General features: G+C 41.7%; 2 protein-coding genes across 4 annotated transcripts in view; both read left to right on the plus strand.

Annotated features, from left to right (window-relative positions):
• Nucleotides 1-1,717, plus strand: part of CCDC149 (coiled-coil domain containing 149) — a 457,725-nt gene extending 456,008 nt beyond the window's left edge. The window contains exon 15 of the transcript XR_011337381.1: nucleotides 1,707-1,717. The gene's annotated coding sequence lies outside the window, so the exon portion shown is untranslated. The remainder of the gene's footprint in view (nucleotides 1-1,706) is intronic.
• PPARGC1A (PPARG coactivator 1 alpha) overlaps nucleotides 1-27,540 on the plus strand; it is a 365,245-nt gene that overhangs the window by 297,569 nt on the left and 40,136 nt on the right. For all 3 annotated transcript variants that reach the window (XM_069856202.1, XM_069856203.1, XM_069856204.1), the window contains exon 2: nucleotides 3,512-3,691. In XM_069856202.1, the coding sequence (XP_069712303.1) occupies nucleotides 3,512-3,691 (180 nt within the window). The remainder of the gene's footprint in view (nucleotides 1-3,511; nucleotides 3,692-27,540) is intronic.

Here is a 27,540-nt window from a genome sequence, read left to right on the forward strand (position 1 = left end):
CTGAAGATTTATTCTAATCACTAGAGTTCCTGCCGTAATTTCAAGCTAGTAACAGAACAGATAATTTATGTCAATGACTTTTTCATAGTGTGAAGGAAAAAAAAAAGAAAAAAAAAAGGTTTGATCTTAATTGTGTGGTGGATGGATTAACTGTGGGTAGGATTTTACCAAAATGCTCCTGTGCTTCCTATAGCAATACAGTAGTGTCTGTGTGCTGCTTTGGCACGGGAGATCACCTTTAGTGATCTAAAATATCACAGACGGCAGGTACTAGAGGCAGCTTTCATTTTTTGAATCATTAATATTTGCTATCAACTTAAAATGTATTATATTCTTGCTCACATAATGACAAGACGGCGTGTTGCTTAATAAAGGCCTGCATCACTGTAGCTGATCAGCGTCCCCAGTGCTTCACAGCTTAATGAAGGTGATGTACAGTAAGGTTGCGAAGATTGATAGAGAGAATCTACACGACACGCATTCTGTCAAGTCTCTTATTCTTTCCTGGGTTCATCCCCTTGGCTGTTAGATAAACTTGTTAAAAATAAAACAGAGATTATTTTTTCATTAATATAATTAATATGGCACAAGTCCAGTCTTCCTTTCTTTCTTTTTTTTTTTTTTAATTTACCTTCAAAGGCATGAAAACGTCCAAAAGGTTAATGGAGAATTATACTTAATGATAATGATTCATTATCGTCAGTGCAGTTAAGCTAATTTATTGTTTGTGCCTGAACTAAGAGAAAAAAAAGTCTATTGGAGTGAAATAACGCTCAGTAATTAGCCTTTTGTGTTTAGTGACTGCTTTATTCTCCTAAATGTTACTATAAAATTAAAGCTGTAGTTATGGAATGACCATCATATCAAATAACGATGGGAGGACAGTAAAATGTATGGTAACAATGCAGGTGCACCTGTTACAGATGTGTAGGCAAACAGTAAATATCAATGTGTCAGGTGAGGACAGTTTTAGGACTTGGAGTGTTAAATCTGGCATCATCCAAAGGCCAAATATAAATTAATAACAGGAACGCTTGCTGCTAACGCGTCTCAGATTAGAAGCATAATGTCATATTCAGAAACATTGATTTTATTGTCATGTCAACATTGGCGAGAGTATATATACTTCATTTCGGCAATTACGGTTTTTTAGGTGACATTGCAGTCATTCTAGGTAAATGAAAGCTGTGATGAGCAGGATTTTTTTTTAATTCCATTCTTTATGTACCTTCAAAAGCCCACTGTAGGCACTTAAAAATGCAGATTACCAGGAGTAAACATGTTTAAGAAAGTGGTTCACAAAGTGAAGCTATTTTTACAAACAAAAGCAGTGACAGATCAGCAGGATACTTTAGAAGTCTACGACATCAGTTATAGGCTACTGACCTCCGTAATACCAACCTGAGAAAGATGCTGAGAATCTACCTTTTCAGTCAAAAACTAGATTATCCTTTAATGAAATCAGAGATTTCGGCCAAGCATCAAAAAAGGTCATCTCTGCATTATAAGATTGCTGCCAGAAGGTTGTATCTTGCACTAAAGAAGAGAGAACTCTTTAATTTTTTTTCTTTTCTTTTTTTCCCCCGCTATGACCAAAATAATGATAAGAAATTGTGTGCAGTGAAAATTACTTAAGTGGAGGTTTGACTTCTGGAAGTTCTGCAGCCCCTTAAATAATAGGAAGAAAAGCAACTGCTATTTCAGAGCCTCATTTTGCAGCCTCTCAGCTCCCTTGCCCCTTGGCCTATTCCATGATTATCTCATAGTGTCCTGGTAGACGTAGAAGTTGTCTGGTAAATTATAGCTCGCACCAGCTGCACTGAGTCTGTGCCAACAGACAAAATCTTTGCTTACAGCTGCGCTGCTGCATCCAGCCCGCACACTGCAGACACACCAAGATTCCCAGGGACAAAAACCTCAATGAAATGCACCTTCAGCAGCTCTCACTTGCGTTATTGTAAAAGGCGGTCCTTGTAACAGTGACATAACCGGTATTGAGCAATTCACATCCGTGGACGCTGTGTTAGTGCCCTACAGACATCTGTCTTCAGAAAGTGGCACTTCTGAGTTGACTTCAGTCCAAACAGAAGTTGGGAAATCATTCAAACCACATGGTCAACTGACTGGAGTTCAGGAGGACCTGCTGTTGGCCATCCATAATACAACATTAGAAGTAATCATGGTGGAAGCCCTTAGACTCAACTGACTTTAAGTGGCTTTTAACCATTCAGTGCCTGGTGCCTTTGAAGCTTTGCATGCATTTTGTACTCTCCTCCTATCTATGTAGATGTTCGGAGCTGAGTTACAAGGGTATGTGATACAGTGCAGGAAGAACATCTTCATTAAGCAGCATTGACTTATGGGACTCTGCTGTTTGCCAAGCTGTTACTACACGTCTTCCATAATTAGGAAATGGTTTTGGTGGATACTCTTAATGTTTCAATTGCTGTGCTAAAGTGAATGTGTGTTATTTATTTTTTCTTGCCTAGTAGGTCAGTCAATACCTTATCTAGCTTCCTGCTAGTATATAAAAGGACAGGTATTCCAGGTTTATTTCTGTTTATCACTATTGTCTTCTTAAGTCAAAACTTTTGGAGCCAAAATCATTTTGCACTGCTAAAGAGGATCCATGCATAGTAAACTTCGTTTACTACCTCAACCAACATGTTTCATAGACCCTCTGTGTTAGGATTATTGAGTCAGAGGCTGCCAGAGAAGGAAAACCCATTTGGTTCCCTCACTGCAGCCGCAGTCTGGGGATGCTTAGGAAGCTGGCTGGGACAATATATGTATTCGCACCAAGCAGGTGAAAAACTGTCCGAGCTAACTGTGCCTGCCACCCAAAGGTGAATGTAGGGATATTTCAGAACCTTTTGGTTGCCAGGACCCTGACTAGGTGGCTGTGGTCTGTGCATTGAGTACACTGGGAGAAGAGAACAGCAGCGTCACTGACCTGTACTTTTCTATGCCCACATGGTAGCTACCATCATGACTGATCTCAAAGGTTAGAGTGAGGATCTGTAGAAGTGAAAGTGTAATGATATCCCTCTTGAGCTCGCCTCTAGAGCTGAAGGCTGTAACAGGCTGTGCCTGAATGCATCAGGAAATGTGTGACAAACCTTGCCCAGAGGTATTCATCTGTAAGTTCTACCCGCACTTGTTCGCTCTGAAGTAGGAGAACAAGACTGCGCTTTGGCCTCTGCTGTTGGATTCAATAAAGCTTTGAACACAATTGTTATTAAAGAGCATAGGAAGAAGGAAAGTCATTGCCCTTGGACAGAGATGTGATAGAAAAGGCAGCTCATGCCCTCCTATTCACCTCTCCCCTTTGCTTACCTGTATAGACCTAACAGTGATCTAATACTTAGTACACTTTTTTTCCAGGAAACAAGATCAATTCTAGAGTTCCTGTGTCATAGATTAATAGAGACTTAATACTTATCACATGATATTAAAGTTAATAGATTCCTGGTAATTAATGAAACTGTTTCTGTACTGCTGTGTCCTGTAGTGTGCTGCTCTGGTTGGTGAAGACCAGCCTCTTTGCCCAGATCTCCCAGAACTCGACCTCTCCGAACTAGATGTGAATGACCTGGACGCGGACAGCTTTCTGGGGGGACTCAAGTGGTACAGTGACCAGTCAGAGATCATCTCCAATCAGTACAGCAATGAACCCGCCAATATATTTGAGGTAAGTCAAGGCGATGCAAGTGCATGTTGCGATGTCCTTGCTTGCTTTTTCTTTCTTATTTTTTTTAGGCTGGTGGACAACAGTTTTTACTGTTTTTTCCCCCATTCAGTGGCAACAAATGTGGTGATGTGTGTGAAGGGTTCTAACTGGTGTCCTCAATCCTTATGATTAAAACCAGGCCTGTGTCCTGGAGAGAGAAGTAGAAAAAAGCCTTGAAAGAAGTTATATGGAACTTTGGATTTTTGAAAGGAAATGGCTAAAGAGTGCTGAAGCGCACTGCCCTGTGCCATCACAGTGAGGAGTTGCGCAGTTGTCAGCTACAAAGGAAAAAAAAAGTTAAAACATGTTTGTTGTCTTCCACTTGCATTCCCCAGCAAGACATGGAGCGCAGCACCGCAGCTAGCTGATGAGTAGATGGAGTGTTTCTAGTAAAAGCTTTTACCACTCAGAGCATTGCAGTGCGAGGCACTTGCATGTGAACTGAGGAGTCCTGTAGTTGATGTATAGGGGAGAAAAGGGATGGATGTGTCAGTGAAGGTAGTGAGGGATGTCAGTAGCTCAGGAATTAGCACATTGTTCAGGATGTTTCGTAGATATCCTGGTGGAGAGCAGTCTTAAAGTAAAAGTTGAAGGGTGGTAGAAGAGATTTAAATATTTTTCTTAAAATTCTGCCTTGAGGATCAGGGTGTACAAGAGGATGGTTATGGTCTCTCTATATATGTCTCCAGCCATCTTTCTTCCGTTGTGTAAAGTTTTTATGATTCTCCACTTCATGGCTATGGGGCAGCTGTGTCCCTCCTGAACCCTAACCTCCTTCCCTCCTTGGTGACAGAAGATGTCCTAGGTCATCCACTGACTGGGAAATGGGGCAATGAATTGGTTAGCTTGCAGCAAGACGTTGTGCAACAGTAAGCCATGGGTACTACCTTTCACATGGCAGGTACCGCAGCTCCAGGATGTACAACTGGCTTGCTGGCCTGGGGAAGCCCCAAATTATCATCATGGAGTTTAAAGGATGGAAAAGATTAACTGAAATAGTATAGAAAAACGCTTACCTAAGGTGCCCTGAATAAAATTCTTGACTTTTTTGTATATAGCTCTAAACCCACAGTGATCTCCTTGATGCAGATGAAGTTACTCTGGATTTATACCAGTGTAATGGATAGCAGAAACTAGTCCTCTCCTTTCAGTTTTTATCATTTAAACCCAAGTAATTTAGAATTAATTTTATTCAAATCAAAATCAAATTATCCCCGTGCTTAGGTATTCTTTTTTTCATTAGTTGTATAATGTTCCGTGCCTTGCTTTACAAAGTTTCCGAACCCTGTCTTGTTCTCCAATTGCAGTTGTACTGCCTTGGGCAGGGTATGGTGTGTTGGTGTGCAGGGTGTGATGTGTTGGTGTGCTGGTCTGAATGGTCAGTGACGTGGGACACATTTGCAGGTAGCATGAGAGAGAGTGGTTTTACCTTTAGTATAAACGAGATGTATTTTTTCTCATTCATCTTAAGCCATATGCAGAGACATTTATGTTTTGGAGGAGTCAGTTGAAGATACGGACTTTGAAAATGTAAGTTCCTGAAAAGTAACATAATTAAGCATCTTCCAACTTTAAGCATGTTGTTCCAGTAAAACCAGTGGAACCTGACCACAGGTTCATTGCTTGCCCTCTGCATAACTGCCTGGCTGCACTGGAGGCCACAGCAACTCAGTACAAAAATCTCGTGTAGGTAGTGAGGATTCCCTTATATGCCATGTATAGGAATTGTCATTTCCTACATGAGGCAGTTCCCATTTTGAAAATCAAAGCAAGTTGCAAACAGTGAGGCAAACAGAGAAGCTTATACGTAACCTTGTTCGGAGATGGTGATACGAGGTATTTACTGGTCATTATGTGTAGCCTCTCATGGATCCATTCGAGTGTGTCTGAGGATAAGCACTCCCGGTGTGAAGAAACAGGTGGTATGAAACTGAGTGATACATCAAGGCAGCAACTATTAGGTCAGAAATAATAGTTTGGAATTGATATATGTTGCTTTCCTAATGGGCAAATTCTGTTGTCCTCTTTGTAAACGCCTGAATTTCCTCGCACTTACCAGCTTCAGTTGCAGGCTGCATCACTTGTTTCTGACAGCATCATTTGGCCCACGCTTACCTGTAAAGACAAGTTGTGCCCTAATAGCATTTTGCAATACTGCAGTGAAAATTAAGACTATTTTCAGCTTTGTAGTGTGTTGTATTTACCTTTCTTGGTTGTTTGGCCTAGGAAGGTGGGAACGAAACAGTTATTTTCTCCTCCTATACATTAACCCTGTCCCCATTCTCCATCATGCAGCTGGATACCTTGCACTGTTTCTTGCCTCTGCTGCTCTGTAATGTGACGACTGGGGGTGCTCAAGAACAGAAGAAGATGTCTTCTTCCTCTAGAGACTATCTAACATGCTCTTCGAGGAACTATTTGTTTTAGCTGAGAGAATGGAAGTTTTGTGCAGTTTCTCATTTGGTAATCTCTAGGTTTTTCCATATTGATCTGCATTGGCTTTTATTTTTAAAGAAAATCACTTTTTTTTTTAACCTTTTTTTCTTTTTCCTCTCTCATAGCATCGTGGGTGTAGTATGTTTTATCTAACTTAAGCTTCCAGATGAGGCTTTGTCATACAAAAATAGAAGTAAAATCTATATGAGGTGGAAAGAAAAGAACCAGAATGGCAAACAAATATTAGAAGTACAAGTGCAGCGTTAATTGCCCAAGCTATACAGTGTTAATTGCCAAACCTAACCTAGAATGAAGGACACTTGCCTTTGATGTATTAATGCTGTACATGTGGCATTGTCTAGGTGAGGGATGATGTTCAAAAGCCCTTTACAAAGTTCCTGGATGTCTCAAGCTGATGCACATTTTTTTAAGAAAGGCTTGTATTTCAGAAAGTGAATTTTCAGATTTCCTGCGAATTGTGATCCTAAAATCTTGCTTGAGCCAAGCACCCACTGGTTTAGGCACTCCTAGTAGCGCTGGGAGCTGCACAGGCCAGAAATTATTAATAGCTATGGTAGCAACTATATGGAGCCAAGTGAGATAAAGGTCCAATTAGTCTAGATAGTATGTAACTGTTGAGAATGAATCCCTGCTCTCATGTGTTTAGGTGTGATGAGATACTGGCCTTCACCCTAGTATTTAAAACACACCAGTATCTTCTAGATGCGCCTAATTCATCACTGCGTTATTCTACTTGCATACCAACATAACCGATACTAGTCCTGAAACAAGCCTGTATGATCTGCCCCATTGCAGAAGCTCTTCTTGTGAATGTGTGAACATATGCATATTATGAATTAGTTGGATTTCTTTCTGTTCACAGCGTGATCACTTCTTTTTTTCACTTGGTTTTCTTTGCCTGTTGTTCTGACTTCTGGAAAGATAAAATGAAGGTGTTCTTACCCCTCAGGGCACTGTCTATTGACACAAGTTCATGCAAGTAAATAGTTAACAAGTCACCCAAGACCAGTTATTTAGATGGTTCACTGCATCGTTCACTTGCATTATTTGCTTCTGCGAAGAACTAGTTTAAAAAAGTGTATTCGTAAAAAATTGATTTGGCTACTTTTAGAAAATCAGAACAGTTAGGTTTTCGTTCTCAAAGCCAATGCAATGTGGAAATGTGAATAACCATACAACTTAATGTGGCACAAGTGAATAGGCTTTTTGTTTGTAAAATCTTCCCCTGAGGGTTCTTCAAATATACCATACCCTATCATGTAAGGTTAGTCATATTTAAAATAATTTATGACCCATGTCTAGCATTATGAAGAGAGACAATATCTCTGGTGGATATATCTCTGTTGGCATTGCTTACAAATAACTCAACTGATGTTAAGAGAAAATACAGCCCTTACTGTTAAATGAACTTGTGTAAAATCGTGAAGATTTAAGTGCAGTATTCTCATACTTGGCAGCATGCATTTTTTAGCCTTTAAAAAGACTTCAGAAAACCCACGTTGCTTGCTCTTGCATGGATTTCATTTATTTACATAATTCTGTATTCCAGAGAGATGCTGAATGTATTTGATGACTTTATTTTTAATTGTTTTGCATAGGTGTAGGCCAGGTTACTTTTCAAGACCATGCTACGTGCCATGTGTTTGGAAAGCCTAAGTAGGCTACTGTGTTTTATTATAGGCTGCCAAAAAATGCTGTATTGCAAGCAATGAGAATGCGGGGAGGGAGATGCACAATGAAATACATACTGTCTTGCCTCTGGCAGCAGGGAAATTCATGGAGATAAATGACTTCTTACTTTTTGGAAGGGTTTGCATCAGGAAGATGATGAGGGTAGAGGGGAGCCTTAAACATCCCCAGAGTAATTTGCATTGGTTCAGACTGCAAACTCCCTGATGTTCTGTGAGTCTGCCAGTCTCTTTCACTATTTCAGGTTATTCATTCAAGGTTTGCAGCCAGATTGATTAATGAATTACCAGATCTTGCGTAAAATGACTTGGCCTGACTTTTAAACAACCACCAATGTTTTCTTTGCCAGTCTTGTGACTGGTGTTAATGGGTTTCCAGAGAACTGAGCCTATATAGGCTTTCTGTATACTGGCTTCCCGTAGCATTTTTTCCACTTCTTCATTTTCTCCAGAACTAGTAGCCCAGGGCAGGCAGTTCAAGGAGATATAATCTCAGGGAAAAAAAGACGTAGTAGTCAAATCCTTGATGGCTGATGCCCTTCAGTGCCAAATCAGCATGATTTATCATAGCCATCTATTCAGCACAACAGAGGCTGGAGGTGAGCTGCATAGTGTACCTCTCACAATATGCATAACTAGAGCTCTGAACTTTGAAGGAAAGCCTCAGAGCTATTTGCAAAGTGCTGGTGCTTAGTGAATACTAAATTACATTTAGGAAATAGTCTACTGCTACCAGTTATACTTCATTTTTATTCTTGACACAGACACCTAAATCAGAGAACAGTAACATTTCAGAGATTATGGTAGCAGTTTGGGTATGTTCCAACACTATAATAGGATCAGAATTTTAAGGCCTTTTTTATTATTACCAATAGTCACTTAGTTTCTACTGCAGCGTACTTTGTAGGGAATTACAGCTTTTACTAAAAAGATTAAAATGCTATTATGCAAATGATTGCAGTATGTTATTATGTTTACAAATTAACATCCATGGCTCAACACACAAATTAACTAACTATTCCATCTATATTATTAAGGATTTAATAAAGTAACTGTTGATAAAAATGAGGAACTTGGAACAGTTAATAGGAACTGATTGTGATTTAACATAGAACTTAAACATTGTGTTTAATGTTCTAGATGGCATAATGGCAGAATAAAGCTTATCAAAGTGCTTCAGAGAACTGAGATTATGTGAATGGCACAGCAGCATGTCTGAGGCCTCACAGAGCACAAACTAAATAGCTCTGGGCAGTAACGTAGACCAGGCAGCAGATCAGTGAATCTCAAGGTAGCACAGGACCATCTCGTATCAACATGTAGTTTCCTGCTCCAATAAGTGAGATTTTTAAAATTCAGATGTACTCACATTGAATTTTTTACATGATAAGTACGCATAGGGTGCTTGGGAACTTGTGTCCCTCTGAAATGCATCCTGTAATGAGATGCTTATATGTCAAATGGGTTTTCACTGCAGAGTGTTGCTGTATGACAAAAAAGAGGAAGGCTGAGTTCAGGCTGAAATGACTTTACAAACAGCGCTGCAAATTGCTATTCCTAGCAGTTCATAAGAGATCATAAAAGCAAACAGATAAGAGCTACTGAGGTCCTAGAGAAATGAATGTACAGTATATGGTTACAGGATAGATTTAGTAGGGAAACAGACAGCATTGTAGGTTTAATATAACAATAAACATAAAAGGCAAAAGATGCAGATTTGGGATAGGAAACTTCATAAGAACAGTAAAAGGTAACATGTATCATAAAAACCTCTTGTGAGACTAGGAGAAAGACCCTTAATTCCAGGGCAAGAAAATAGATGCTGGTTGAAAATTGCAGAATTTTTTTATTCCCAATAGAGCAATGTCATGGTTCCTGCGTGTTCAGATGTGTTACCTTTTCCAACGTCTCTGGCCTGACTCACGTTTCTGCATGTATTGTACAATAGTCCAGCACAATAATATTACATCTCTGCCATGATGTATGTAAACTATAACCTCTGACTAGCTATGCTGACATTTAAAAGGGCTCAAGCAGTAAGTGGAATTTGAATCAGCTGCTATGTAATTGGGAAGAATTTATGCAAATGCTCTGTATCTAGTGTTAGCAAGGTGTGCTGCAGCTCTGTTTTCTTTCCTGTTTGGACAAACTACAAACTGTCTAAATGCATCTCTGTTTTAATGCAAGACGCTTGCATGTTGTTTGAAACCTTCAGGCAGGAAAGAAGTCCCAAATGAGCAAAAACCAATTGCTTTGAGAGCTTATTGTTTGATGTATGAGGCCACCAAGACCGTTCCCCAGGCATATGATCAAGAAAATTCAACCGATCCCCTTCATAGACCCATTAAGGAGGTATTTCAGTTGGAGCAGCCGTGGCTTTAGATACTCGCCGTGTCTCTGCTCAGCTGAGCACCTGCCCTTTTCACAAGAGGGAAGACTAACACTCACCAGAACAGTAGTGAGCTAATTAGGTCATTAGACAAATGTCTTGGCCCATGTTAAAACTAGCCCTTGAGGACACCATGTTACGCTGTGTTCCCATTGGCTACGGATCTAAATACAAACTGGTGTCAGCTGCCATACAGACAAAAATGTAACAGCCTCCTTTCACAGAGGTCATCTTAAATCCACTTTGGTCACAGTCATACTCCACATCTGTTTTAGTGAGATGCAGCTTCTTAAGGTGGCATTTGGACTTCATAAGCACACAAACAACCGAGCTATAAATCGTTACTGCTGGAGTTATTTTGGATAAGTGTATACTGTTTCATATTTATAATGGTGAGGCTTCATAATATTCACAGTGTATATATAACACAGATCAGTTCAACAAGCATGAAATTGTATGTTGTCAACTTGTCACATAAATAGAGCCATATTCTAGCTTACGATAATGTTGGACTAAATATTTTCTCCCTAGAACTGCAGAAAGGGTTGCAAGAAATTGGAATGGGCTCTAGGTTTTGTTAGAAAAAAACTCAGAGACATTGCTAGTGGAAAGTAGATGCTTCTGATAAGATTTTTCAGATTTTTTTCTTCCCTGTTTGCTTAATAACAGCAAAAGAAAGTTTCCATTTCTTAGACAAACACTAATTGTCTGAACTGTAAATTTATTTCCCCTAGTGGTTTTATTTCTAGTGTAACCTATTTCCTTTTTTTTGTCGTTGTTGCTATTTTCGTACTGCGCATCATTGCTAATTGCTACTAAATGCTCTATCTTAACCCTGGCATGCTCTTTCCCTGCTGCCCCATCCCACTTAACGTTAACTTAGGCTCATACCATTACAGGAGGATAAAAGCATAGCGAGGCTTAATTTTGGATTCTTTTTTACTTAGTGCCGCTGACTTACTGTGCATATGCAGGTCAGGAGGAGGAAATTGCACAAAGCAAATCTGTTGCAGGAAAAACCGTTATGGTATTGGATCATGTCGAACTTCTTCCCCCCATGAGCACAAAAAAAGTTAAATAAGAGTGTGTACGTGTCTCTGTGTGTCTGTTAAAACTTATCCACTTGTAGCTTTTGTTGTATGTACTACAGTGGTTAATACTCAGAAACACTGCAAATTTACAGCCTTCCTGGAGGAGTGCCCTCTGCCAGCTTTTTGGGCCTTTTTTTCTCCAGTGTCTAGGTTTTATTTTGATAGCTTTGTGCAGGTGCATTTGGGATCCTAAGACCTGTGTTTGCAAGTGGCAGACTGCAGCGTTGGCATGCGTGGGCATCTCACTGTGTGTGCACATGCATTCAGCCATGGAGGCTGTTTTCGGGTCTTGGTGGAAATCAGCCCTGTGGCATCATGAAACTGGTGGCTTTTGCTGAGTTTTCTGTTCTGACACAACAGAGCAGCAGCCTTGCTTCATAACGATTGAGAAATTAGTTAGCATTCGGTAGAGTTTATGGGTCTGAAGGGCCGTGATTGGAGTTTGCTTTTTACCACATGCAGTCATCACTGGGTTTTGTTAATGAAAGCACAAAACCTGTTGAGATTTTGGTGTTGTTATGAAGCCTGAGCTATGTGATGCACTGGAGTAATACATCCATTTCCTCATGCACATCTGTGCTTTTGTGCTTTACTGTGGGTGACACAATGGAGTGATGGTCCACAATGGCTACTTTTAGAACAACCTATTTTCTGTGAGAAGCCACAGTGGCAAACTTGGGCAAGTGTTGTTGACAGCTTTGCATTGCCTGAACTGCTCACAGCCCACCTAGCTCATCACATGAAGTTCAGGAGGATCAGCCCTTCCAAGCACATTACAGGGCTAGAGATGTCAGGCAGGTAAAGAGAACCGCACCTCTACGCTTCTGTCTGCTGCCACATCTGCTCTTTGAGGGCTCAGTGATATTAAATCTTTCCAGGGATTTGGAGTGGTATGGTGGACTGCAGATCTCTCCTAAAGGAGATAACGCTTGCCTGAGAATAGAGAAATTGGGTGGAAACTTGTTTCTCACCCAAGAGACTGCTTGCAAGGAGGTGGCGATGACAATAATCTGGAGGACTGGTTTGGTCAAAGAAACATTCTGCTTCCATGTGAGCTGCCAGAAGAAACGATGGGAGTGTTCTGCTGGAATGGTAGTTTCTGCTGTAGGGAGCTCAGTATTGTTTCTGAAAGTAACCCTTAAACCTTTGTGAAAGAAGACTTGCTGTTCTCCCAAGTTGCTGTTTGAGCAGTGATGCAATGATTCAGGGACTTCATTGGAGAGGGTGGATAATAATCATAGAAGTGAGACATCTCATGGGGATTTTGACTTTGGTGAGAATGCTGCGGGCTTACGTGTTTCCACAGAGCAGTAAGTGTCCCTAAGTGAAAAGCAGGTATGATGAGAGTTTTAAAAGTCTTAGTATTCAGGATTTTTTTTTAAATATGCATCGATTGACTAGCTGCTTCTAGTTGTAATGTGCTACACTCTCCTAGGCTCTTTGGGTTGAGACTGAGTGAATTGGACCTTGGATCTACAGTCTCCACTTCAGGAGGACTTATTGCTGAGGTAGGTGCAGCCAGGTAGTGCAGGTGACAGTGTGGCTGGTAAAGCATGAAGAACAAACTTGGAGTAGGGGAAGGATTTGCAGAATCGCAGAATGGTTGAAGAGGAAAGGGACCTCAGGAGGTCATTTGGACCAACCCCATCTATTCAGGCAGGGCCACCCAGATCAGGGAGTTAAGGAATTATTTCTGTATTTCCCCCCCACCTTAAAATGACACTTTGTTAGTTCTTGACCCTGTTTGGAAAGTCTTGAGCAACTATGGGTTCTCCAGGAGGCAGGTCTGCATATAGCAAGAAGCCTATCGTGACCAAACCATAGTCTTCAGAGGAAGAACTGAGTGTTCTCAGTCAGGCCTCAGTTTTCATGTCAAATTTTCACATAAGGAAACCTGCCTCTTGGGCTAGTCTTTGCTTCTAGGGGTCCTTAGCTTGTCCATTTTCACAGCCTTGTAGTTGAACTAATGAAATCTTAAAGTTGTCAGGTAAAAAAGGTTGCATGTGCAATTATTTTAATGTAATTTTAATAAACGAAAACTTAATTGCATGCTTATTGACATCTATTTGGATGTGTCCTTTAAGGCATTTGACTCTCTTGGTGTGTACAGAAGGAACAATAGGCTTTTGTTTCTACCTGTGTAGGGAAAACTTACGCGTATTTGAAATTCTTCTGTTTGCTTCGCTGTTCCCTGCCCTCCTCTCCGACCCTGCCCCCCGTCCCCCTCCAGACTGATGTAGATTTTCTTAGCTGTATTGAATATCCTTAAAAGTCCAACAAGAACTCTTCACACTAGTACAAAGCTATCAGGCAAAACATTAACAATTGTCACCTCAACTGCTTCTGGAGAAAAGGCAGAAAACTTGTAGGGTTTTGTTTCTAAAACATAAGAAAATATCGCACTGTCCGTAACACTATGTAGACAATCCATTTCCGGTGAAAGGGTGTCAAACTGCTTCTGCTTGTATGTGATGGGAGTGTTGCCATCTCTTGTCATTTTCTTTGTCATTGATAGCCCTCTCATGTAGAAAGGGTCAGGTCAAATGCCTCTATGGAGACTAAGTCTCCCATTTGCAGCAGGAAATCTTTTGGGTGGGGAGGATAATGTTACAAAACAGAGGCTAACATTACAAAACAGCTCTGCTGCCTCTGGCACAGTCTAGAGCATCACAGACCAATAACTGCTATCATGTTGCTCTTGCAGCACCTTCTTGTCTATGTTTTTCTGTAAATCCAATCCAAGACTGTCATTACCAGTTTCAGGTAGGTGAACACCATCTGAGTGAAATAGCTATGTTCCAGTGATGGGCTGGAGGGGGCTCTTGTTAGTTAATCATCCCTACCTTCCCTTTGTGATGACTTAATTTGTCTGTTGAGCCATGGAGGAGCCCCGAAGTGCTCCCAGGAGCCCCTTGTTAAAATTCTGCAGTCAAAAGGGAAGATAGGCATGATTTCACTCTTTTTGCTGGAACCTGTGCTATCTATGATATTGCTAAATCATCCATAATGCATTACTTTCTATGCGGTCTTTTTGTTAGTTCTAGTGGCATGTTGCTTCTTTGTGCATTTATTTTTTAAACATTGTCAGTGGATACATAACCCTCCTAAAAATGACATCTCATGAATTAAGGTTAGTTGCAGTACTTCCATGCCTTTTAGTAGCTGGAATACTAGGTTCCTTGGCTGCGATGCCAGACTATACTCATGTTTTCCTTTTTTTCTTTTTTTTTTAAATTTCCCCCCGTTCCTAACACAATCTTTAATACTGGTTTCATGGTAATGCCTAAAAATCCTATAGTAGGGGGACAGACTCTGTATGTACTACTGACCAGCCCATCCTTGTTTTATGGTGTATGCTTTGAAGTCCTTGGAAGGAGCAAAGGTAGTGAAAGAAGAAAAGAGCTGGTCCTTGGGGCTTGTGAGTGAAGATAAACTCAGGTTATTCTTCCTTTAGAGGCCTGGAAGCAGTGCTGTGTGTCTGAGCGAAGCAGTGCTGTGTGTCTGAGCGAAGCAGTGCTGTGTGTCTGAGCGAAGCAGTGCTGTGTGTCTGAGCGAAGCAGTGCTGTGTGACTGGGCTCTTCTTCCTCCCAGACAGCAGGAGGCATTAAAACAACCTGCCTCCCAGCCTAGGAAATAAAGTTCTAACGTTCAGCAAAGCTAGGGGATGCTAGCTTGAAGCTGGAGTTACATCAACATGATTAGGGGCTACCAAACCTGGGCAGAAGCTGCCTTAAGTAAGTACATCCATTTTGGTGGAGACTTGTTTATCCCCAGACCTAAGAAGAAGAAGAATTAAATTTAAAAAACTGAAAAACCAACCAAACAAAACCACCCTAAAAGACCAGGAAGCTGAAAGAAATGCTGTCATCTGGAAGATGCTTTGCTCCCGTTTGACTAGTCTAGCAGGGCTTGTTAGCTCTAATACAGTGCTCTTACATACAGATCAGGGCCAACTCTTGCAAGGCCTCTGCATATGCCTCTGCACAGTGCTGATTGGTGGATTTATTGCCTTTTGCTCAATGTTGATGTTTCTTCTAGCCTCTTTTCTGAGAAAGCACAAATCTCACCTGCAGGAATACAGGGAAAGTGATGGAGTGAGTCTGAAAGAGTCAGTTGGGATCCTCCTGGGCTATGAGCTCTGGCTAGAGGCAACCACAGCGTACCAAGCAGATTTCTGCAGTGTTAGTCAGAATCTGTGTATTGTGCTTCCAGAACTGAGTTAGAAATGATTTTTTGACTGTGTCCGGTACAGACCCAGATGGTGTCCAAGAATCTGTTCTCTGCTGCACCTTCCCAAGGAGCTTCTCTGGAGTGCCAGGGAGCAAGAATTATGTCAAGGTCTCCACAGGGAGTCAGGTCAGGGCCAGTATGGTCAGAGCTAACAGGCCATGGAGGGATAATTCTCCACTGGACCATCAGCATTGCCTTGTGTCTGCTCCCAGCACTTGCAGCTCTGTGAACACAGTCCAGGTGCACTTGAACTGCATCTCTGTGGACCCCATCCGGACTCAAGAGGGTTTGTTAGGGGTATCCCTGTGCTGCTGTCTTTCTCTTTCTGGATCTCTCACAAGATTAGACTTGTGGAACTTCAGCTTTCGGTCTAAAATTCAAAAGAGACCTATTACTAAACTTCAACCCGTAATAGTTCCTATTTCCTCATATGTGTTTTTGAAAATTGTGTGAATATGTTCTTAAAGATGTGCCTTGGCCCGGCAGGCATGTCCAAAACTTTTTAGAAAATAGCTTTTGTGAGTACTGGGTTTTTCTCTCAGTCCAGATTTGGAATGCTGCCTTCTCAACCCATTACTCCCAAGTTGCATGCACCATGCATGTGGCAGAAACCTGAAACTGCATCCTTCCACTTATCTCTGATTATTCCCTCCTACACAATCACTTCAACTTACCCTCCATTGCTAGAACACTAGCTGTTTGCCACAGCTTCCATCAGCTTGCTTTTTATCCCAACCCAAATTCACAGGGATGAAGGAAAAAAATCCAGTCATGTCTCTTGTCCTTCCCTACACCAGCTTCTGGGAGTGCAATGACAGATACTAGTTTTATTGTGTGCCAGTGTTACCACTCTGTTTACAGCAGATTTAAGAGTTTACATTAGGCCACAGTGTTATCTACCAGTTTTCCTAATTCTATCTGCTGGCAATCCCAGCTATGCGGTTGGGGTGGCTGCCCCTGTCCTAAAGGAATTTGTGTCAATTTCTGTGGGGACAAATCCTCCCTGCGCTAAACCGCTTTGCAGTATTTGCTCAAACTGAAATTTTGACAAAGACGTTCTGTCCACATCCACCAAAAGAGATTGCCTTTTTTTTCAGATGCACTTGGAGGTAGATGCATTGGAAGCTGCCTGTACCTGGCTGATAACTGAGACTGAGCATCTTTGTAGCATGATCCATGCCCTTTTCTAATTTGTCTTTGAATGACAAATGTGTCTTCACTGAGTCAGCAAAAGGAGAGATCCTACAGTAGAATTCATTGCCCTTCTATCCCTTTTAACAGGGCAGCTAGGTTGTTGCCAGTTCCTCTCCAAAATCAGTCCCTTTAAAAGAGCTCTTACAAAGAAGTTCCTCAAATGTATTGTCCAGAACTGCATTATATTCTCTAGTAATTTCCAACTAAGACTCATTATGTGCTACTTGTTATTTCTTTAGAATCCCTCCCTAACCATACTGGTATATTCCCAATGGAAAAAAAGAATTCAAATCCTTGTGAAAATCAAAATTACTGGGACTTGGAGGTAGTCCATGTTGGCCCTTATCACTAATGCTCCCACAGAGTCAAATGTAAGAGTTGAGTGTGAATGACCTCAAAAAAGAAAAGCAGTTTTCATTGCAAACTTCTGCCTTTCATGCAGAAGCCATGCACAAGTTAGCCAAGGTTCACTTGAGAGATTTTAAGACGAAAAATCGGTCGAATTTTGCATGGCTTCAGTTTTCCTTGCAAGTGCCCTCTTCAGTTCTAAAGTGGTATCTTTTTTAGCTTTGAAACAGCTAACTGGTAAGCCAGCCCTTTCTTATGGGAGAGGTCATAGCAAAATAACTGCGTGTGTGAAGATGATGGCAGGACAATAGTGTGGCATAATAACATGCTTGTTTTCGATAACAAGGGAGTCAAAATGCTCATAGACTTGGAATGAAAACCTACAAAACATTGCTGACTGCTATTTAAATGTTTGAATCCATCTGAGTTGTTTCTGTGCAAAGAAAACGTATCTCTCAGTGCCACATTTGTATACACCAACATTCCTGGAGATGACTACCTCCTGTTTCTTGAATACTTGTACCTTTGGATATGCATGGAGGTCCTTTGTGGTCCTGAATGGTACTCAGCTAACGAAGGATCTGGACCACTTCACCTGATGCTCTTCATCTCTAGAATCCATAGTTGTTTTGCATTGGGGTGTAATTGTACCTGTAGATACTAGGTGGACCGGGTAATTCAGACTCTCTGACTCTTGAGTATCTTGCCAAATTGCATTCCCTGATTTGGTTGGATAATATCTTATCTCTAACCTTCTTGCTTCAATGAACACAATATCTAGTCTATCTTCTCCCACCTTACACACAAGGAAAATCATCTGGACTTAATCAGTTGTTGGCATTAATGGCATGATTCCTCATCCTAATTTCAATTCATTCTGCCTGACATCCCAGAAATGACTTTGAGAAAGTATTTTATTCCTAATCTTGTGCCAAAGACACTTTCTGTATCGCTGCTGTCTGACTTCCGATGAACTTTCTTACAAAATTTGCAGGCTGTGGTGAATGACACAGTCTTACGTATGGAAGTCCACAAATAAGTGCCACGTATCAGGCCGTCACTTCAGCTCAGAAAGTTGCCAACAGCTCTACGTCCCTATTCTTGAGCTATTACTATAGCCAAAATGTGTAGTCCTCGCTTGCAAAGAAAAGAATGGGAAATGCATACAGTAAAATGGAGGGCAGGAACACAACAGCTTCTTTCCTCTCTGTTTCTGTCTGAAAGGTGGTTGGACGTTGCAAACACTTTGTGCACTGCCCTCCCTTGGGCTCTGCTCCTTAGGGCCCACATGCAATAAAGCTGCCATCAGGGCAGCCTGATTTGGACAAACAGGGGTTGGTGTTGTGGATATTTTTATTTTTAAGTGCCATCCAAGTTAAAAAGTAAATGTTTTCCTACTTGGCTTATAGTAACTTGGGAACCTTTGAGAGGCTGCTCTGCTGAACCCTCAGTTCACTTTCTCCTGCTTATCTTTTCTTGGGGCAAATGTAACTGTGTGACTCTGTACAGCTACTGACTTACCCAACCGGTTTTGGATGTTTTCTGAGTTTTATCTTCTGAAAAAAAGTTATGCAAAGAGGAGACCCCACTCAAACAATATGTTTTGTGGTCCCTTTGTTTTTCTAAGACACTTGCTGAGTTGCTTTTATATTATAGCCTTTTCCCCCTGCATTCTGGGGAGGGGGTGGCTCAGCTTTTCGTATTAAGCTAGATGGTCTCCATGCACACTTTTGAACTAGATAATGACTGTGTTCTTTCACAGTGTTCTAAACTTAACTGTTTTGCTGTAGCACGCTGATGTTCTCTGCTGTGTCATACAGGTATCCTGTGGCTTTCTGGTTTGGGGGTACATCTCACATACTGTCTTTGTTCTGTTGTGGCTGTTCACTACAACTGTCTCTGTGTTACCTTATCAGGAAAACTTCATTCTGGAATGCCAATAGTAAGTGAGCAAATATGATGGGGACTTTCTCTGTACAAAAAAAATGGCAAAATCACCAAGTTCCACAAATTAGATTCCCCTTAGTTATGTTGCTGTGACCTGTAACACTGTTGAAAATAGTTTTTCAGTCATCTTCAGTCAACTCAAAGCTCAGCTGCAAGTGCTTTGGGACAGGGACTGTCTGCACTGTTGGCGTCTGTGAAATATCTGCTGCTTGGAAGTGGAGGTTGGTGTTGCTGGTTGGAGCCCTGCCCTCCACCATGCCTGTGGGCGCTCTCTGGCCTGGAGAAGTTGATTAATCTCTGTACATCAAATATCCTGCTATAAAGCAAGAATTAAAATCCTCTTTTCTTGGTCTTGTCTATTTCAACTGTGAGTACTTGATAGGAATGGTTGGACTCAATGATCCGGTGGGTCTCTTCCAACCTGGTTATTCTATGATTCTATGATTCTACTTCCTGCTGATACTTTCCTTTTTGGTGTGACTGGAGATCATAGAATAACCAGGTTGGAAGAGACCCACCGGATCATCGAGTCCAACCATTCCTATCAAACACTAAACCATGCCCCTTAGCGCCTCATCCACCCGTGCCTTAAACACCTCCAGGGAAGGTGAATAAACCACCTCCCTGGGTAGCCTGTTGATGGTTCAGTGCAGTAGGGCTATTGTCTTGATAGTCCTACAACACCACTTAACCAGGAGAAATTTAAACTGTAGGAGATGGATAGTAATTTTAATCATTGTAATGAAGATGGAGCGTTATTTTTGCTGCATGATTGTGAAAGGAAAGGTTGAGAAATAAATGGCTAAAATCACTGAGTGCATGTTTTCAAAGACAGGGCTTGCTCAGCAGCCAGGTGACAACAGCAGTGTTGTTTATTTGACAGAGAGGCTGTGAACTTAACTCCTGACTCAAAAAGGAGACTTACTTCCCAATTGAAGACATATAGAGGGTTTTAATGGCAGTTGCAAGATGTGGCTAGATTATGCCACTACATGTGAGCTTATAAACGCACTGGGTTTAGGGAAGCTGTGAATTCCACCACTGTTTAAGAATGAAAACATTTCTCATCCTGAAAAGAGAGTTAAAGAAAAATTTTGTCTGAGAGAGAGGACAAGCTCTGCCAGCTCCACAGCAGTCAGATGCGGCACCTGCCCAATAAGGGAAAGAACTTGGGTTCAGCTGCATGATTGGGTTTTAGCTTGACCTTGCCCAGCGTTCGGACCTGGAATTTTGCCTTACTCAGTATGGGAGTTTTTAAATTATAATAAAAATTACTCAAACAAAATGGTTGCAGTAAAACCAGGGAAAGAAAAAATACTGGAAAACGTGCTCAAATTGGTACTCTTGTTTCGGCAGTTATCCAGGTGCCAAGTGTGGTGTAGTGCCTGGAACATTGTGTGGAAGGCAGTGGGCAGGAGTCAGTGTGTGTTGGCACTTGCTGTTTCAGTGCTGTGATGTTCTCAATCTGAGCTCATACAGCAAGTACCCACAATGGTGTTATCTGCAGAAGGACAGAGAGTGGAGGTAACAGCAGCCGGAGGGATGCTGCACCACATGACTGATTTCTGCAGTGATGTCGTTCGGACTGGCTGTAGCATGAATACAATGTATGTGAGGGCAGGGAACATTTGTGCTTTGTTTTGGTATAATTTCATGGTTTTCAGTGAGGAGAGATGAACAGGTCTCCTGCGTAAGACTACTTAAAGAGAACTGCTTGTAGCCTCAATAAAAACCATTAAAGCTCATCATATGTTTTAAAGATGAGATGGCTTCATAAATACTCCAGGGTCTTTCTTGCAGTTTAACCCCAAAGAAAACACCGATACCTCCACGGTTCAGCTGGCGGAGAACTGTGTCAGGCTGTGGAGTCTTGCCCATATGTGCGAGTCCTTTTACAGTACCAAAAATCATTTAGTTTTCTTCTAGCATCCCAGGCAGTGAGCTAAAAATGTCTCATTAAGATATGCATTTTGGAGCTTCAGAATTAAATGTAATAAAACAGATTTTTATTTTTACTCTCTTTTGATGAGACATGCAGTGAGAGAGAGAGGATGCTGCCTTAGAGTATCTTTTGATTTGCTATTTGCTATATGTTAAACATTTATATTTCAAAGAAGCATTTGTACCTATACCGAGCGTTTGGCAAATCCAACAGCTCATTAGATGTTAACAATAGCAACGCTGCTAAATACAAAGGATTCATAGGCAAAGTACCCCTCAGGCTATATCTCTGAGAGAAAAAGTGGCAAATAGAATCAGAAACTAATTAAATAGTCCGCTAAAGCGAGCATAACTTTAAAAAGCTCTAAAACTACCAAAAATGGAAACATATTACAGTTATCTGCATTCACAGTGCAGAACAAGTTTGGTAGTATTTAAGATAATTCTCTAGTGCCTGCTATTTTTAGTCCAAGGGTAAGCTTCTGTAAGAGCCTTTCAGTGTTGCATCCCTTTAACCTGGCCTAACGAGCTAAGCCAGTAAGCTGTCTGCTTTCCGTCTTACAGAAGGCAGAGAGATAGCTAAAACAAACCATTTGTGGTGAAAATGCTTACCCTATCTTGTCTTAAGAGCTTTCTTCATATAGATTATTTACTTTTTTTAAACAACCCACTGTTAAGTATTGCTTGTCAGAGACTAAAATGTGAGGCTTTGCTGTTTTGAAATCGCAGAAGCACAGGAATAAAAGGAGGATTTTATAGACCCAGCCTAATGAAAATAAACATCTCTGCACTGCCACCAGTGAAACCGAGTCGGATCAGGTCAGGCTATTGGTATCAATGTGTCTGACAAAGAAGGAACTTATTTAGACTTTGGGGAAGGAAGGGCAAACATAAAGGGACTGATCTGCTTCTCATTTACACTTAATCTGTGCGGGTTTAACTCCATTGACTTTGCTGGGTGATGCTTAGTTTGTGCTGCTCTAGTCCAAGGGAAGTCAAGCTGGGGTCAGTGGTACATGCACTGTGCTGCTAGCACTCAGGTTTGGGATGCTCTTTGCTGTTAAAACAGGGGACAAGGCCATATGAAGCTGTAAAACACCATGGTGCTTATTGCGTGCTGGTGGTGTGGAGTGCTTCAGGTGGATAAAACTTGGCAATATTATTCACTTACAGATAGCTCTTTTTTACTGGAAATAGTATGTGGATTCCCCCTCCCTCTGGTTCAGAGGATCAACTGCAACCGTTTTCACTCTTTTTTCTCTTTCCCCTTCTTCTTTCTCTTTTCTTTTTTTTTCCTCTCTCTCTCTGAAGGTGTGTGACCCTTATGCATGTTTACTAAACAGCATTTTATTGCTACCTAAACATGAGTACTCCCATTCACTCCACTCAGCCACCTGCACAAGACCTAAGCGCAGTTTCTTGTCCTCTCTCTTAGTTAGGAACAGAGATTGTGCTGCCTGGATTAACGATAGTAGCTCCAGCCTTCTGACTCTGGGAATGTCACTCAAACAGGATTTCCCTTCCCAAGACACAGGATCAGGAATTGCAGCTCTTTCATCTTGGTGTGTTTCCACTCCACAGCTCCCTTTTCATTTTTCTTCCTCCTTGTATTGAGTGCTGATAGAGCTGGGCCAAGTGTCTCAGTACAATGAGAAGCCATCTGAGGAGAGAAAACAAAAAACCACCTCTGGTTTAATATTCAAGTGACTGTGATTTACCTATGATTGTTGGGGTTAGGCACATGCTGTGGAGTTTGGGCTGTACCATCTAGCGGCTGCACAGGCTTGAAATATAACTTGTGATAAATTTAATAGGGATAACTTTTAAACTGAAGATGCGCTTGACATGAACAAATACAAATTTCCAATAGGAAATAGCATTTGTGAGCACAGTGTCTACCACATTGTAGGTAAGATGCAGTCAACCCATTTTAACTCAATCTGCTTCATCACAGCAATGTAGTGCTCAGCTGCAGATCTCACTTGTTGTGTAGGATGAATTAGCCCTTACTGGTTGGCTGGTTAGTCCTGGGGTTGGCTGGTTAGTAGGCTGGTTAGTCCTGGGCCAGGCTGGTACAAGTATGGTACACAGGAGCTGCTACTCTCAGCTTCAGCATCAACATACCGATGAGCAGAGGATGAGGTCCCCAGCCAGGGTAAATCTGCATAGCTCTGTTAAAACCTGTGGAGAGGCCCGAATTTACAGCAGCTGAATATCTGAGCCCAAGTTATTTTTCTTTTGGTTACTAGCAGAATTAAATAGAAGTACACAAAATTATTTATTATAGGTGCTGTGGCAGCATCTTAAAGCCCATTTGTAAATCAGGACACCATTGTGAAAGGGGTTGTGTGAACACATAACAAAAAGGCAGTCCCTGCCTAGAGGAACTTACAGCCTAATTAATAATGGAAGTTAGTGCATTAAAGTACAGCTAGACTTGACTGCCTGTTATGGGTCATTTTTAAAGATGCAGGGCAAAAAAAAAAATAATGCCCAGGTTAATTTTCACCATTTCTGATGAAAAAGGAAATGGTCAGTGCTGCACAAATTAAAATAGTCTTTTACATCATACAGATGGATGGCTGTTGACTAAGAACATTCACTTTTGAAAGACTAGCAGAGAATGAGCAATATATTCTGTTTTGGCTAAGAATTAAATACAAAAAAGGCAACTGCAGTGGCAATTGTAGCGTGCACCATAGTATGCATCTGCTGTGTAACTCTGCTTAAGCTGATTGAGGGTAAATGAACAAGGTAACTCTAGTGTTAACTTGCAAGTAAGTTTTACATTTTGGTGTCAACTCCATTTTATTAACATTAACTGAAGACTACTAAGTTCCAGGAAACTTAAAAATGAGCCAACAGCTGATGTGCTCTAGGGGAGGCTTTGCAACAGAGAGCTCTTCTGTGATCTTTATATTTTCTAAGGTTTTCTGTTTTAGAATCACTCTCTAGTTTACGATTCTATTTACATACATAAAATTGCATTGAAAGAACATTAAAGTCTTGGCACTTAGTGACAAATCAAGGAAATACATAGTTAAGGATATTATGAGACATCTAAACGAATCCGAATGCTTAACTGGCAGAAAATTCAGACACATCTACTCATCCTGAAGAGTGTCCTTGGTGGTTGCAGGGGTTTTCCAGGATGCACTGTTCAGTCTCTGTTTTTTGGGATGAGGGCTTATTCGCCTGCTGGGACAAGCTTGCATTTTGTTTTCATGGGACTGTAAAAGCAAACTGAAAAGCCTGGAAAAATGCACCTGTGATCTGTGCTGTGTTAAACCCTGTACCTGTTAGTGCCTTCCTTACGGTGGCATCTCCACATTCTCACTTGGTGGTTCATTATAAAGGACCCTTTTATTGCTTTCAGCCTAGGGCACTCATAGTTCGGGTATCTGCAGTGCTCTTTGAGCTGAGCATCTCCTTAGGTACTGGAAAGCCACTGAGTTCTTTTGAAACTTTTTTAGCCTAGTAAGTGTAGAGCACGCATATCTAAAGATAATTTTTTTTCTCATTGTGGTGATTTCCTCAGGGGTTTTAGGGCTAATGTCTGCTATCTTTGTTTATTTTATCAAGCTAAGCCACTTCTCTAAAAGTTATATCTGTCAGTTAACACGTCTGCTGTTGGAGAGGAGGATGTTGGAGCCATTGCTGTGACACTGAAAGACAGTATTATAGCTGTGTAGGTAAATCATATAGAGTAAATGCATCTTTAGCTGTATAAACAAGTTTTTGTGTTGTGTCTGAATAAACTCTTCTGGCCAGATCAAACCAGGTGGCAGTCGTCCAGTTAGACCACAGTAAAAACTAATGGGAAGCCTAGAATGTTTTAATGGTGTACTGATCCTTTCAAGCTGCAGGTCTAAGGAAAACCAGTGTTTTTCTTCCTGCAAGACATGACTTGTATTAGCTGTACCTGTTCAACAGACATGGTGGATAGGTTTGATGAAGCTGAACATGCTGAAAAATTAAAACATCATAAAAAGCATTTAATGAAGTTGATATTTTACAAATGCTAATTCCTGGCCAAATTAAATTCCAATTTTCTATCAGTAAAAGCACCAGATATAAGTACCTTATTTTGTGGTTTCAAAAGGAATTTTTGAGTATGTGTTCTGTTCACACAAATACAGTCTCCACAAATACAGACTCCACTCAGTCTTTAATTGTAAAGAAAGTCGTTCTGTCTGTGTACAAACCCAGGAGCTAGAGGAGCAAAATGAGGCTCCCATGATCCAAGAGGAGGTGGTCAGAGCCTTGCTAGTCCGACTAGACACCCACAAGTCTATGGGGCTGGATGGGATTCACCCAAGGGTGTTGAAGGAGCTGGCGGATGTGCTGGCCAAACCCCTTTCCATCATCTTCCAACAGTCCTGGAAGACTTGGGAAGTTCCACTGGACTGGAGGCTGGCTGATGTTGTGCCCATCTACAAGAAGGGTTGCAGGGAGGATCCAGGGAACTACAGGCCTGTCAGTCTGACCTCAGTGCCAGGGAAAGTCAAGGAACAGGTGATCTTGAGTGCTATCATGAAGCACATGCAAGAGAACCGGGTGATCAGGTCCAGTCAACATGAGTTCACAAAAGGCAGGTCTTGCCAAACTAACCTGATTGCCTTCTATGACAAAGTGACTCGGCTGCTGGATGAGGGAAAGGCTGTGGATGTGGTCTTCCTGGACTTCAGCAAAGCCTTTGACACAGTTTCTCACAGCATTCTGCTTAGGAAACTGTCAGCCTCTGGCCTGGACAGGCGCACACTCTCCTGGGTGGAAAACTGGTTGGCTGGCCGGGCCCAGAGAGTGGTGGGAAATGGTGTGAAACCCAGCTGGAGGCCAGTGACAAGTGGGGTTCCCCAGGGCTCAGGGCTGGGTCCAGCCCTGTTCAGTGTCTTTATCCATAACTTGGATGAAGGCATCGAGTGCACCCTTAGCAAGTTTGCGGACAACACTAAGCTGGGTGGAAGTGTGGATCTGCTGGAGGGTAGGGAGGCTCTGAAAAGGGATCTGAACAGGCTGGACCGCTGGGCAGAGTCCAATGGCATGAGGTTTAACAAGGCCAAAGGCCGGGTCCTGCACTTGGGGCAGAACAACCCTATGCAGTGCTACAGACTGGGAGAAGTCTGTCTAGAAAGCTGCCTGGAGGAGAGGGACCTGGGGGTGTTGGTTGACAGCCGACTGAACATGAGCCAGCAGTGTGCCCAGGTGGCCAAGAAGGCCAATGGCATCTTGGCTTGTATCAGAAATGGCGTGACCAGCAGGTCCAGGGAGGTTATTCTCCCTCTGTACTCGGCACTGGTGAGACTGCTCCTCAAATCCTGTGTTCACTTCTGGGCCCCTCACCACAAGAAGGATGTTGAGGCTCTGGAGCGAGTCCAGAGAAGAGCAACGAAGCTGGTGAAGGGGCTGGAGAACAGGCCTTATGAGGAGCGGCTGGGAGAGCTGGGGTTGTTTAGCCTGGAGAAGAGGAGGCTGAGGGGAGACCTCGTTGCTCTCTATAACTACCTGAAAGGAGGTTGTGGAGGGGAGGGTGCTGGCCTCTTCTCCCAAGTGACAGGGGACAGGACAAGAGGGAATGGCCTCAAGCTCCGCCAGGGGAGGTTTAGGCTGGACATTAGGAAAAAATTCTTCACAGAAAGGGTCATTGGGCACTGGAACAGGCTGCCCAGGGAGGTGGTTGATTCACCTTCCCTGGAGGTGTTTAAGGCACGGGTGGACGAGGTGCTAAGGGGCACGGTTTAGTGTTTGATAGGAATGGTTGGACTGGATGATCCAGTGGGTCTCTTCCAACCTGGTTATTCTATGATTCTATGATAATTGAACAAAATTTAAAAATATATGTAATACCTTCTCTGCTATATTGTATATAATTTTACCCTGAAATTTTATGTTTGTGCGGAGTCATAAATCTCTAGAAAGAACTTGGGATTATGATAGACATCCTGACACATCCACTCTAATTAAAACTAAAGCAAATGCAACACCAAATAGAGAATGAATAAAAGTGACAAGATTATTCTTCATAGTTTGAAAAGGAAGGGTCCATACTACCACTCAAGTGCATTTTTAGAGATGTCTGTCATTTTCAAGAGGAGAAAGAAGTTTTTACAGCAATTGCATCTATGAAATAATCATGGCAAAATATACGTAGTTTTTTTTTTACTGAACATGCCATGCTGCCTAACAAAGGTATATGAATGTTGAAAAATTTTATGTCGATGCATAGAGAGATTAGTGTGGGCAGGTACCATAAATCAAGTGAATAAATAAATCTGAGTAAGCAGCGTTTGAATATTTGGACTGAAATACTGCTGACACTGTCACTGAAAGCTCTGCAACAGGGAGAGTCCCAAACATCTCCCTTACCTTATGCTGTAGCCCCTCACCTTTCCCTCTTTCTGCAGTACCCATTCCCTGGTAGACCTTGTCTGAATTGGGGCCCTTATTCAGGAGCTGTGAATCTCTACCCTCCTATATATTTTAGGTGCGTAATAATAATTAAAAATCTCTGTCTGGGTTGTTGCT

The sequence above is a fragment of the Phaenicophaeus curvirostris genome, chromosome 4 (assembly GCF_032191515.1).
Source record: "Phaenicophaeus curvirostris isolate KB17595 chromosome 4, BPBGC_Pcur_1.0, whole genome shotgun sequence".
NCBI lineage: Eukaryota > Metazoa > Chordata > Aves > Cuculiformes > Cuculidae > Phaenicophaeus > Phaenicophaeus curvirostris.